The sequence below is a fragment of the Typopeltis vanoorti genome, chromosome 8, assembly GCF_054136105.1.
Source record: "Typopeltis vanoorti isolate ZY-2024b chromosome 8, IOZ_Tvanoo_1.0, whole genome shotgun sequence".
In the NCBI taxonomy this organism is placed as follows: Eukaryota; Metazoa; Arthropoda; class Arachnida; order Uropygi; family Thelyphonidae; genus Typopeltis; species Typopeltis vanoorti.
Window position 1 is genome coordinate 3200152 of NC_143556.1, and position 15394 is coordinate 3215545.

At 36.6% G+C, this 15394-nt stretch overlaps 1 protein-coding gene across 1 annotated transcript in view; it reads left to right on the forward strand.

Annotated features, from left to right (window-relative positions):
• The window catches only part of LOC150103682 (GPI-anchor transamidase-like), a 158685-nt gene that overhangs the window by 95961 nt on the left and 47330 nt on the right, over window positions 1–15394 (forward strand). The window contains exon 5 of the mRNA XM_090396491.1: window positions 11507–11603. Coding sequence (XP_090252617.1) covers window positions 11507–11603 — 97 coding nt within the window. The remainder of the gene's footprint in view (window positions 1–11506; window positions 11604–15394) is intronic.

Sequence of the window (15394 nt, forward strand, 5' to 3'; positions counted from 1 at the left end):
CAGGAAACTCATGTTTTTTGTCCCTCAAAATAGGCAAATCAGCTGGAAGAACACACGCAATATACAGGCATAGACCGCTTCAGGAAATAAGGATTAAACAACCTATTCTGTCATATTCAGTTTCAAATACCTGTACAGTGAAATGAGTGTCTATGCATAAGCATAAATCAGGATAGGGCCAGCCCTGTGAAGGGCCTCTTTTTATTCCCTAAGCTAAAATCTGTACTTTTATTTATAACAATTTCAAGACATGAATGAAATTAAATAGAATGTAGCAGAGATGCTTTCAAAAGTGAGGAAAAAAAATGCTGGGAACACTGTATTGAAGCAGAAGAGAATGTTTTTGGAGTTATATTCCTATACCTCAAATTTTTGTATGTCTTTTAAATAAATTTTGTCCTGAAATTTCTGAACAGACCTTGTGTACATGCGTGCACATGCTAATATAAGGTGACTAAATGGTCAAATTCCTAACTAAAAAATAAAAATAAAATGTATATATACATTGCTTGGAAAGAAGTCACACACATCATAGTGTGAGGAACAAGTTGCCATGGAAACTATGACCTAGTGACGAAGGCTCGGTCATCTCAGTGGTACTTGAGACATACCATCCACTCTATTCATAGCACCCACCTTAATAACATGTAGAACCTTCTTTTGCTGTGATGACTGCAGCAGTCCTATGGGACAAAGCTTTCCACAAGCATGCGATAGTGATCAGTGTGAATTTTGGACCATTCTTCCTGTAGACATATAATGAAGTCCTGTGAGATGGATGTCCCTTGACCTCACCCGATGCTCCAGTTCATCCCACAGATGTTCAGTATGGTTGAGATCAGCGCTCAGTCGAGACTATCAGGTCTCCACAAAGTAGGAAGCATTGCATTGTCCCTAATGTCCAGATACCTCTTGGAGTTCAGTGTTCATGGCACCAGAAACAGAGGTTCAAGACCAAAGCAAGAAAAAAAAGACCATTCCATTATACTACCATCTCTGAATTTCATAGTTAGGGTTATGCACTCTTGTAAAAGACATTCACCAAGCATTATCATACCCACACCTGCCATCTGCTCAGTAGATGGTGTAGCGTGATTTGTTGCTCCATAACACAGCTTTCTAGGCTACCATGTGCCATTGTACATGTTGGTTCGACTAATGCAAGGCTTGCATATTGTGGTCCTACCATGGAAACCCATGTTGTGAACCTTGATTCTGAATGTTTTTGTACAGATTCATGTTACAGTCGATAACTGAACTCCTCATTCAGTGTGTTGGTCGACAAACGTAAGTTTTAAACATTATCCTTCATAGTACCCTGTAGAGTCATGTTCGATAAGTGTAGTGGTTGTCCACTGTGGGTAGCACACTTGCAGTTGACTCCCTGTGCTTCCATCTCAGTATGGTATCACTGATTATTGACCTGGGATGACCCAATTTGTCAACAATTTGCTGAACTGATGGGCTGCAACATGGCATCCTATCACAACCCTTATAATTCCATCAGTTCCCTTCTTGCAGCCATTTCACCTGGATACAGTTGCACTGACTTGAGAGCATCTTATTCCTCCAATTTATACCCACTACAAACATGACTCATTACATGGCACAATGCAGCTTGCCCATGGGGTGCTCATTGACTTCTTTCCAAACAGTTTATGTATATATATGTGTGTATATTTTATGCAATGGATTTACTTGGGTACACAGCATCATTAAAGAAATTTAATGACTAGAAACCGAGAGATACCAAAATAGAAAAGAATCTATTTATTATTTGAACACACAATTAGTTTCAATTGGCATCATTTCTACATTAGGTAAATGTGCTCACTCCCTCTTTGACAAGAAGAGATTACCAAAGAACTATAGTTTCTTTCTCCCTGCAATCTTTCAGGAAAACTGTTATCCTAAGCAGACTGTTCATAAGATACTATTTAATTCTCCTGCTCATTGTACTAAAGATAGTTCAGATGTAAAAGGCTTTATTTCTACTGTATATCAGTAAAAATTCTATAATGAATAGTGTTTTCTATTTTGGTACCTCTCAGCTTCTAGTCATTAAATAGTTTTAATTATATATATATATATATATATATATATATATATATATATATATATATATAAAGTTAGTAATTTTTAAATCAGCTAATCTTACTATCTCCCAAAGGGGATAGATGTAGACCATTGTATCTGTTTAAGTTAGGACAGTAAAGTAAAGTTTTAAACATTTATTTATAAAGCCATTCTTTGACAACTTGTATGAAAGATTCTCATCTTATTCCAATAAGCTGTATGTTTAGTGCAAGATAGCATGCTCAGCAAATCCTGACTGTTATAAGACTTGTGCTCTTCAGGCTAAATAACAGCAGAGATAATGTGCATTCTTGTTTTACACCTGAAATTAGATAGATATGCTATCTAATTTCTTCCACTTATTGTTTCTTGTGTTTTTATGTGTGTTATTACTATTTTAACATTATGTTCCTGATGATGTCTCTGTGACCGAGGCAAAATATTGAAATTGGTTAAACCTGTTGTTTAATTATTTCTATTTGTGCTGTAAGTTATTCCATTAAAGTCCAACATGAGTTTTTAGTACATCATCACCTGCATAAAGCAGAGCTAGGTTTGATATCTTCAAATCTAATATCAGATTTAATGACACTTTCTTTCATAATTCAAACCATCTAGATGATGAATAAGAGTGGTGACCTCCCCTTATTTTGCACTTGACTTTATATCAAACCATTCTTCCTTTATTTATTTCAATTCCAACTGATGACTTACAACTTAGACAATGTACTTCGCTGTATAATGTTCCATTGATCCCATATTATTATTATTATTAAGAGAGACCTCCAAGGAGTCAGGATTGAGGAAGGCCACATACTACACACATCAGCTGTCATACCTATTCTTGAATTCATTCACACTGCCTGCACACACAACATTCAGTGGTAATCCATTCCAATCACGCACCACCCTATGATAGAAAAATCTAGCCCTCAGCCCCTTCTTAGCAGCCTTCATTCTCAGCTACCAAGGATGCCCTCTTGTCCTTTTACCACCCTCAATAAATTTAAAAATTCCATTAACTGAAATCCTGTATGACCCTTTCAGAAGTTTGTAAGTATCAGTCATATCACTCCTCTTTTTTCCTGTTTGCTAGTGTCTGCAGTCTACAAATTCATAACCAGTATTCTGCAATCCTGATATAATTTTTATCTAATGTATTAGAATCACAATAGAAACCAAGAGACCAGACCTGCATGCAATAATCCAAGTGAGATCTTATTAATGACTTGTAAAGAGACAAAATTACATCCTTATCTTTACATGTGAACATTTGTTTCAGCATTGCAATTATCTTTTGGGTTGTATTTGCAATCTTTGCTACATGGTCCCTGAACTTCAATTTGCTATCTACTAACACTCCAAGATCCTAGTCTGATCAGTTTCCTGTAACATAATCCCAACAACTTTGAATATCTAATCATGCCAAAATGCATGACTTTGCATTTAATGACATCTATTTTTCCATGCCCACAATTTCATCCCACTCAAATCATTGTGCAAATATTGCACATCAGCCGCATTCCAGATTACCCTACCTATCTTTGCATCATCAGCAAATAGCTGTATGTCACTTGTCAAATCCTTTCCAATATCATTAATGTACAGATTGAATAACAGTGGATCAAGGACTGATCCTTATGGTATACTACTAGTTATTTATTTGTTTATATATTTTATTTTATTTTTTTGATTAATCTTTGTACCGGTTATGGGCAGTACTACCCTTACATCACGTCCAGACATCTCGTCCAGACTTGATATAGGCCTAAGCCTTTACAAGTGTTTTACCCTATGCCTGTTCTAGTTATCATTGTAGTCATTCTCTAGTGGCAACACCATGCCACCAGTGTACCCTGTAGGGCCCACAAAAAAAGAACTTTTATTTCCTTCTGCGTAAGCCCAAGCTGTTTTAAGTCCTTATAACTATCTGTGCTCCATACACCATGTAAAGAGATGGTGGTGCTGGTAAACTTCAGAGTTGTCCCATGCTCCTCCCTTATCTTACTAACTAGATCTTGGTTATTTTTATAGTAGTTCACTTTATTATGGCTATAGGCTAGTGGGCATGTTCCCACCACTTGGGCATCAACTACCAACTGTCACCATCTCTTTTAATCACTAAGTCTGGCTTACGCAAACCTGCGGAGGTCCTATAATGTGGTTCCACTGCGGTCACCCAACCTTTGTTCTTAAAGCAGTTGTTCAGAATGGAGACCACAGCATCATGCCTCTGCACGCTGACCCCATGGGTGCAGAAGCAACACTGGGCTATATGAGACAGTGTCTCACTGTAGTGGCAGCCAACCCTACAGTTTGAGTCGTCACTACCCCATCGAGCTGTGTGGCTCGAGTAGGCAGGGCATTGATCCTCGTCCTGATAAGGTCAATATCTCGAACCCAGGGAGGAGTCTAGTGCCATCCCTTATCCAATCATGCTGGGGAGGCACCAGATATGACTCTTTTAAAGGAACACCATCTACAGAATAGTGCAACAGAGATGCCCACCTCTTGTGTTCTGCTGGTGCTGACTCAATTAAAGTACCCAGATAATGGGACCAGCCTTTAGCCTGCCTAAAGTCTTCTTGTATTAATGGGCTAAAGAAAGCCTCTCTGCAGATAGGGGAAGAAGATAGTTATAACTTTGCAATTCTTGACAGCCGCAGGCATGGGATCAGCCATCTATGTGATGGAACCCCGAGCCCACCATTCTTTACCCAGTGCGTGGAAATATGCAGTAGGGGGTGTCACGTGGCAGTCGGAGCCATGATTTCATGGCTGAACGGATAGCCCTGTCCATTCGGGACAGTACCGAGATATATGTCCTACCGAGCACCAACTTGTGGTAAAAGTGAGGTAGGAGATAGTGGGAAAGGAGAAACAGTCTTTGCTGGGGCTTAATATCTTTTGTTGGTATCTTTTAGTGAGATATCCTCTTATCCACACTAATAATTTATAATCCAAACCCATATTCTCCAATATATGCAGCAGTCTTCCATGCTGTATTCTGTCAAAAGCCTTGGCACAATCCAAAAGTATTATGGTGTATCCATTCCTCTTGTCTAGTTCAATGGTAACATTATTGTAGAATGTAAGCAAATTGCTAAAACATGACCTTCTCTTAGTAAACCAATGCTGTTCATTGCAAAGTAGAGATTTGCTGTCAACCTATTTCTGAATGCAAGTCCTAAAGAATTTTTCCAAAGTCTTCACCACCACCACTCCTGAGATAGTGATTCGTTGATACATCGATCTTTGCACCACCCTTGTACAATGGAATTAACATATATTCTTTCCATTCCTGCAGAAATCTTCACTGTTCTGTGACTCAAATTATATAGCCTGGTCAAAGGAATAGCCAGTTCATCTGAACTCTTTTAGCACTCTTGTTGATATCCCATCAGTCCCTATTTCTGAATTCTTATTCAGTTTGTGCAGCAGCTCCTCCTCATAAACCTGAGTTTCTTCATTCATTGAAGAGGTAACAGTGAACTCAATGTTGCATTCACCAAGTTGATAGCTTTTGGCAAAATTGGGTACTCATTAGTGGAACAACCTCTTCTGCATATGTCACCCTAACACAATCTGCATTCAGAAGAGTTATTCTTTTATATTTATTCTTTCTTTTACTTGCATTATTATTATTATATAAGACCTCTGTCAAGTCAAAGACTCATCGAGGAAGGCTAAAATCACCCAAACCAGCTCTCATACCTTTCCTTAAATTCATACACATTAAATGCACTCACTACCCTTAAAGACAAACTATTCCACACTCATTGCTCTGTGAGAGAAGAACCTAGCCCTTACTCCTTTCTTCACTGTGAACAAATTAACTTCCATGGATGCCCCCTGTGTTCTCTCCCCATCTTCCATATGATGAAAAATTTCATCAGATGCTATCTTATAATACTCATTCAGAAGTTTATAGACCTCTCTCATATCACCCCTCTTTCTCTTGTTAATCTGTCCTCATAATCTAATTCCCATAATCCATGGTATTTAGAATATCCTTTGATATAATCTTTGTAACTCTTCTTTGCACCGATTGATATCGTTAGAATTTTTGTGGGTTGTTTTTAGCTTGCAGAGTCAGTTTCTTTTCATACTCAGAGTTAGCTTTCTGTACAGCAAGTGTGGCTATTTTATCCTGTTGCTTATAATTTTCTTAATGGACATCATCCTTACGCAGATGGTATTCCTTCCACATCATCTGTTTCTTACAAATCTCTTGCTTAATAAGATTACACATCCATTTGACTCCTACCCTATTTATTCTTCGAACTCTTGGGACACATTCTGATATTGCATCATATAATTGAGCATTTAGAAAAGTTTTTCTCTGGGCATCTTGTCATATTCCTTTTCCAGATCTATAAAACTTAAGTACAGATCCTTGTTATATTCCCATGATTTCCTAACTATTTGTTGTAAAGTGAAAATCTTATCTGGACAACTTCTATTTGGTCTGAATCTAACTTGAAGAATAAGTTTTTTCTTCCACAATTTCTCTCAGCCTCTTCTGAGTTATGCTTGCATAAATCTTACCTGGAACACTTAACAGAAAAATTCCTTTGTAATTCAGCTTTATTCCCCTTTCAACTATGAGATCCCCTGCTCCAGTCATCTTGAATTCGACCTTCATTCACGATCCATTGCGAATCTGGCGAGTTTGATAACTTCAAAGTTATTATGATAAACAAGTTTCTGGTTGAATGGACCTCTCACAATCAGTCTATTGACTCCATGTCATTATCCATGTCTACTGACTCCATGTCATTATCCATGTCTACTGACTCCATGTTACCAAAATAATAATAATAATATGCTCCAGCTTCCTTTCTGCATTTCAGACTTTCGATATATTTTTTTTACCTCAAGTATTCTATGTACTACTGTTCTGCCACTGCCTATTTTGTTTAACAATCTTTCAAAGTAATTACTCTAGACATCTCGAATATCCTTCAATTTTCATGCCTCTTTTATTATTTTGGTTCCTTTTACAGTACTCTTTCTTCCATTTGTCAATAACTTCCAGAATATTTTGACATCTTCCTGATATTTACCTTCTATATTTTTACCAAAGCCTTCTCGTGATGTTTGTTTAGCTACTTTCATAAATAGCTTAGTTCTTTACATTTTTCTCTGTATTTTTTTTAGGGCATCTGCCTACTTATTTGCTAAACACTTTCAGTGTACTTTCTCCTTTTCCAGGACTTCATCTTCTTGTACCTACCATACCATTCTTATTTTTTTGTCCTTGCAGACATTACCACATGCCTCCCTAGCTGATTAATCAATGTTTTCTTCAATGTTTGTGACTGAGACTCCAAGGTTTGGTTCTTGTTTTTAAACTGTTTCATCCTTTCTTCAGTAGTGTTTGTATAATTGAGACTACAGATAACCTGTAAAAGCAGCTCAACTTTAATTATTTTTAAAATTTTTATATATACTGTTCTTTTCAATGTGATATTCACTTCATCGTCATCAAATTCCTGCCATGTACCCCCAAATTTACATCATTACTAACTTTCTATCTACAATTTTTTTCCAATCCAGTCTGTTACTTGTCAAGACTCCAACATTATAAGATCTTACATTTCTAATATCTAAGGCACTTTTTACCGTTATCAGTCCACCTATATCTTGGTCTTCCTCTGGGTCGTTTTCCTGCCAACATGGCAAAGAACACATGTTTTGCTAATCTTTCCTTGCCCATTCTGTTTAAATGACCATACCACCTGAGATTAGCTTTGCTAACGCATTCCTGAATGCTGACAATGTCAAGTATCTTTCCTAATATCCTCATTTTTAATATGATGTTGCCATTGCTGCCCATCTGTTCATGCCCCTAATATTTCTCAGGACTCTCATATCTGCAGTCTCTAGTCTTCGGTCAAGTGTTTTACTTCTGACCCAGCTCTCAGATCCATAAGTTAAAACTGGTTTGAACACTGTCTTGCATACAGCTAATTTAGTGTTTTGACTGATTTCTCTCTTATTCCATATAAATTCATTCCGTTGACTTCCTACCATACCAGCTTTGATGATTCTGTTGTCTATTTCTCAGAGTTATTTAATTTACCATCTTCACTAAAAATTGTGCCTAAGTAGCTGAAATGTTTTATTTGTTCTATAGGTTCTTCATCAATACAGTTGTGATTCTGCCTATTTTCATTGTCTTTGATCTTGTTATTGCTGACCTTCATACTATACCTATTACAACAGTTACTCAATTTAGTCAGGGAATCTTGCATACTTGTAGCAGATTTATTTAGAAGTTTAACATCGTCTGCATAAAGCAAAGGGCTGACAGTAACATCTCCACAATTTTGATATCATGTTTAATACCACTTTCCTTCATCATGTGATCCATATAGATAATGAATAACAGAGTTAGATAATATGTACATCCTTGTCTGACACTAGATTTAACATTAAACCATCTTCCTGTATTTCTTTCATTTCTAACTGCTGACTTACAACTCAAATACAGACAAAGTATTGCTTGATATAATGCCCCATTGACACCATATAACTGTAGCATTTTGAATAGCTTCTCTCTTAGCATCTTGTCATATGCCTTTTCCAGAACTAAAAACTTAAATACAGATCTTTGTTATATTCCCATGATTTCTCAACTATTTGTCGTAAAGTGAAGCTCTGATCCTGACAGTCTCTATTTGGCCTGAATCCGGCTTGTTCTTCACCAAGCTTTTCTTCCACAATTCTACTCAGCCGTTTCTCAATAAGATTTATGCAAGTATAATCAGGAACACTCAGTAGGGATATACCTCTGTAATTCTCACTTTCAGTTTTATTTCCCTTTTTATGTATGGGTACTATGACAGCTCTACTCCAATGATCAGGAATTCGTCCCTCTGTCCAGGCCTTCTGAACTATGCAGTGCAGCCACTTTAGAACTTTTATACCTCCATTCTTCATTATTTCTGCTCAAATATCATCTATTACTCCTGCCTTTCCACATTTCAAGCCTTTGATGACTTTTTACTTGAAGTTTGGATATGTATTCCTGACTGTATGCCTGTTGACTTCTTTTTAACGCTATGCTATCACTGCTTGTTTCATTTAGCAATTTTTCGAATTAATTACTCCATACTTCAAGGATATCTTTTTCTCCAGTTTTCATGTCACCATTATCATCTCTAATTCCTTTTACAACACTCTTTCCTCCAATTCTGAGCTTCTTCAACAACCTCCAGAATATCTTGCCACCTTCTTCATATTTATTTTCTATGTTCTTACCAAAGTCTTCCCATGACTTTTGTTTTACACAGTGTTTAGCTTTCTTACATTTGTCTCTGTATTCTCTAAGAGCACAAGCTGACTTATTTGCCAGGAACTTTCGATGTGCTTTCTTCTTTTTCATCACTGCCTGTTTAACTTCCTCTGTCTACCATGGAGTTCTGATTTTTCTATCCTTGCAGACAAACTCACCACATGCCTCTCTGGCTGAATCAATCAGGGCTTCAAGACTTGCCACTGACTCTCCAATGTTTGGTTACTGTTCTCAAACTCTTTCATTTTTTTTTCTTCAATAATTTCAGTCTACAGTTCACATCTGAGAGCTGCTCAACTTTTATTCGCTTTAAAACAAAAACATGTTTTTGTTTTAAAGCGAATAAAAGTTGAGCAGCTCTCAGATGTGAACTGTAGATAAAACTGAATTTCAAAATGAAATTCAGTTTTATCCTCCTCAAGACTAAATAGTGATCACTTCCAATTTCAAATCCTCTGTACACTGTGGTGACTGCACCAAGGAGAAAACATCACTATCAACAATAACATAGTCAGTGAGACTTTTCTTATTCCTTGCCTCTTCTCTCCATGTGAATTTGTGCATATTTTTATGTTGGAACATGGTGTTAGTAATAACCAGTCCATGTCCTGAGCAGAAATCCAACAGGTATTTGCCATTATTATTAGCTTTGCTCATTTCTCTAAATTTTTCCAAAATATTTTTGCATGTCTGACAATCATTTCCTACTCTGCTATTTAGATCCCCAACAAGGTCCAACTTTTCCTCTTTCATTGTGTCGGTTGCTTTCTCTAAAGCCTCAAAAAAATTCCTCCACTTCTACCTTAATAAAAACTTCTGTGCGACCATAGGCAAAAATAAGTCTCATTGTCCAGTTCTACATTTTCATATTTGTCTACATCACTCTACTTGAGACTGCCTGTCATTCATGAAGATTAGCTTCATATTTTGTGTTGAATACTATGGCTACTCCTTCTTTTCCTTGATTGTCATTGCCTGAATATAACATTCTGTATTTATTGCTCAAAAAGACCTCACCAGTTTTTTCTTTTTTGTTTCAGTCACCCCTATCATGTCAATCTGATACTTATCTAATTCTTCAGCTAGCTCCATTTCTTTGCCATTCAGGCTTCTTCTGTTGATGGTACCGATTTAACTCTGGTGATGTTCAGTTGAGGGTGTGTTTTCAGATTTGTTCCAGTAGCTGACTTTTCACTGTTTGTCCTGGTTCCCTGGTGAAAACAACGGGGTCTTGTTTACCCGGAGTGTGCCCCATCCGGCATGAAATTGTTTTGTTGTACCATCATTTTGTATTTCGGTTTAAGACAATATGAACACAGTTTGGTCAGCCAAATCCCAAATTATTAGCCCATACTCCTTTGTTCATTTTTTATTCAGTATTTAGGTAGATACCTAACAGGGTGCACCACGAGAAGGTTGACTGGACATTAGGTCAGAACCCCTGGTTGATTTTCTGCATTCCTTTAAAGAACTCCACATAGCCTTTAAAGCCTTTGACCCTTAAGCACCCCATGATATTCACTTTTATCCCTTAAAACTAAGTAATGGTCACTTCCAATTTCAAATCCCCTGTACACCCTTGTGTCCTGAACCAGCATGAAGATATCACTATGAAGAATAACATAGCCATTGAAGCTTTCTTATTTTTTGTCTTCTCTCCATGTGAATTTTTGAACATCTTTATGTTGGATTATGGTGTAAGCAATGACTAGTCCGTATCCTGAGTAGAAATACAGCAGGTAATTATGATTATTATTAGCCTTGTACTTTTCTCCAAATTTTTCTCAAATGGTTCAATATTTCTGATTGGATTTATTCATAGAGTAGGAGATCCAAACAGCACTCTACTGTTTGGATCTCCATCTTAGGTTTCATTTTTAATGTTTCCAAGATCAAGTGGCTAGTGTTAATATTGAAATTTTAATGTAATCATTCACATTATTTTATGATGAAGAATCGAAATAGACGTTTTCATTAGCAAGAATTTTGGATTAAAGTAAATTTTTGATTGATTATTTGTTCATTCAAAAATTGTTTCCATGTATATTATGAAAACAAATAGAAAAATTTTATTTTGATTACTTATTTACTTATTTTTAAAAAGTCGAAACTTTACTACATTATGTATAGGTCATGGAGGTGATGGATTTTTGAAATTTCAAGATTCTGAGGAGATTACAAATGTTGAACTGGCTGATGCCTTTGAGCAGATGTGGCAGAAACGAAGGTTAGTAATGTGTTTATTTTTAATATTTTCCAAGTTTCTCTTTGATTACTTTTTGTTTTTTTCTCCCATTTCTTCTCCCTGCTTTCCTCCAGGCTTTAAAAGATTATTATTTTTTTTTTCTCCTAAGTTTTTGTAAAATTTTCATGGTAATTATTGCCAGCCTAGTTGCTTAAGTGGAATGTACCCCTCTCTCTCTCTCTCTCTCTCTCTCTCTCTGAGTATACACTACCAACCAGTAAGTTCTGGATTCGAATCCCATCGTGATTTTTTCTTTTTTTCTTAAGTGGTGATAGATGAATATCATCACTTAGTTGAAACCACTGGTCTGCTTATTGCAGATCTTATGTGGTTTGAAAAGTTCATGTTTAATCTCTAGAGCAAAGTTTACAGATTACATATCCTTAGCAGCCTCACAATAACCTTTTGTGGATGGATTTGCATTAAAAATAAATAAATGAAATTATTAATAATAAAATGTCTGTAGGGTGCTTAAAGGTCAAAGCTGTATAACTGAGAGGAGACCTCCACATAGCCTTTAAAGGAATGCAGAGAACCGACTAGGGCTTCTGACCTAATGTCCAATCCTCACCTTCTCGTGGTGCACCCTGTTGGGTATCTACTTTGATACTGAATGAACGAGGATGGGCTGGCAATTTGGGATTTAGCTGACCAAATTGTATTCTTATTGGTTAAACCAAAATAAAAAAATGATGGTACAACATGACAAAATTTCATGCCAGCTGGGGCGTCGCCCGGTTAAACAAGGCCCCCGTTGTTTTTGCCAGGGAACCAGGGCAAACAGCGAAAAGTCAGCTCCTGGAACAAATCTGAAAATAAACCCCAACTCAACATCACCAGAGTTAAAGATCGGTACTATCAACGTAAGAAGCCTGAATGGCAAAGAAATGGAACTAGCTGAGGAATTAGATAAGTACCAGATCAACATAATAGGGGTGACTGAAACAAAAAAGAACAAAACTGGTGAGATCTTTCTGAGCAATAAATACAAAATGTTATATTCAGGCAATGACAATCAAGGAAAAGAAGGAGTAGCCATAATATTCAACACAAAATACGAGGCTTCTTGAATCTTCTTGAATGGCAGTCAGTCTCAAGTAGAGTAATGTGGGCAAATATGAGAATGGGGAACTGGACAACGAGACTTATTTGTGCCTATGGTCCCACAGAAGGTTCTACTAAGGTAGAAGTGGAGGAATTTTTAGACGCTTTAGAAAAAGCAACTGACACAATGAAAAATGAAAAGTTGGTCCTTGTTGGGGATCTAAATAGCAGAGTAGGAAATGATTGTGAGACATACAAAAATATTTTGGGAAAATTTGTAGAAAAGTGCAAAGCTAATAATAATGGCAAATACCTGTTGGATTTTTGCTCAGGGCATGGACTTTTTATTACTAACACCATGTTCCAACATAAAAATGTGCACAAATTCACATGGCGAGAAGAGGCTAGGAATAAGAAAAGTCTCATTGACGATGTTATTGTTGATAGTGATGTTTTCTCCCTGGTTCAGGACACCAGAGTGTACAGAGGATTTGAAATTGGAAGCAATCACTATTTAGTTTTGAGCAGGAAAAAATTGAATTTCATATTGAAAAGAATAACATGTAAGAAAGTTTTAAAGCGAATAAAAGTTGAGCAGCTCTCAGATGTGAACTGTAGACTAACATACACAAAATTATTATAGAAAAAATGAAGGAGTTTGAGAACAGAAATGAAACCTTGGAGATTCAGTGGCAAACCTTGAAGAAAAGCCTGATTGATTCAGCCAGAGAGGTATGTGATGAGGTCTGCAAGGAAAGAAAAATCAGGACTCCATGGTGGAGACAGGAAGTTAAAGCGGCAGTGAAGGAAAAGAAGAAAGCATATCCAAAGTTCCTGGCAAATAAGTCAGCTTTTGCTCTTAGAGAATACAGAGACAAATGTAAGAAAGTGAAACACTGTGTAAAACTAGCTAAACAAAAGTCATGGGAGGACTTTGGCAAGAACATAGAAAATAAATATCTAGAAGGTAGTAAGATATTATGGAGATTGTTGAAGAAGCTTAGAAATGGAGGAAAGAGTGCTGTAAAAGGAGTTAGAGATGATAAAGGTGACATGAAAACAGGAGAAAAAGATATTCTTGAAGTATGGAGTAATTACTTCGAAAAATTGCTAAATGAAAAAAGCAGTGATGACAGCACAGTGGTAAAAAACACTCAACAGGCATACAGTCAGGAATACATATCCATACTTGAAGTAGGAAAAGCCATCAAAGGCTTGAAATGTAGAAAGGCAGGAATAGATTATATTTGACCAGAAATGCTGAAGAATGGTAGTATAAAGGTCTTACAGTGGCTGCACTGCATAGTTCAGAAAACCTGGACAGAGGGAAAAATTCCCAATGGTTGGAGTAGAGCTGTAATAGTGCACATATATAAAAAGGGAAATAAAATGGAATATGAGAATTACAGCGGTATTTCCCTACTGAGTGTTCCTGGCAAGATCTATGCAAGTATTCTTGAGAAACGGTTGAGAAGAATTGTGGAAGAAAAGCTTGGTGAAGAACAAGCCGGATTAAGGCCAAATAGAGGCTGTCAGGATCAGATCTTCACTTTACGACAAATAGTCGAAAAAGCATGGGAATATAACATAGATATGTATTTAAGTTTTGTCGATTTGGAAAAGGCATACGACAAGGTGCCAAGAAAGAAATTATTCAATACGCTACAGTTATATGTTGTCAATGGGGCATTATATCAAGCAATTCTTAGTCTGTATTTGAGTTATAAGTCGGCAGTTAGAATTGAAGGATGTACAAGAAGATAGTTTAATGTTAAATCTGGTGTGAGACAAGGATGTTCATTATCCCCTCTGTTATTCATTATCTATATGGATCACATTATGAAGGAAAGTAGTATTAAACATGATATCAGAATTGGAGATGTTAATGTCAGCTGTTTGCTTTATTCAGACGATGTTATACTTCTGAATAAATCCGCTACAAGTTTGCAAGATTCCCTGACTAAATTGACTAACTGTTGTAATAGCTATGGTATGAAGGTTAGCATTAAAAAGACAAAGGCATTGAAAATAAGTAGAATTGTTGAAAATGTCAACTGTGTTGTGAACGGGGAACTTGTGGAACAAGTAAAACATTTCAGCTATTTGGACACGATTTTTAGTGAAGATAGTAAATTAAATATGGAAATAGACAACAGAATCAACAAAGCTGGTATGGTAGGAAGTCAATTGAATAAATCATATAGAATAAGAGAGAAATTAGTCGGAACACTAAATTAGCTGTATACAAGACAGTGTTCAAACCAGTTTTAACTTATGGATCTGAGGTCAGAAGTAAAATACTTGACCAATGACTAGAGACTGCCGATATGAGAGTTCTGAGAAAGATTAGAGGTGTGAACAGATGGCATCAATGGCAATATCATATTAAAAACAAGGATATTAGGAAAGAACTTGACTTTGTCGGCATCCAGGAATATGTTAGCAGAGCTAATCTCAGGTGGTATGGTCACTTAAAAAGAATGGGCGAGGAAAGATTAGCAAAAGAAGTGTTCTTTGCCAGGTTGGCAGGAAAACGACCCAGAGGAAGACCAAGATATAGTGGATTGGTATGGTACAATGTGCCTTAGACGATAGAAATATAAGATCTGATAATTATAATATTGGAGTCTTGACACGTAATAGACTGATTTGGAGGAAAATTGTAGATAGGAAGTTAGTAATGATGTAAATTTTTCATGTAGTTCCATCATATACTGTACACCCCTTGA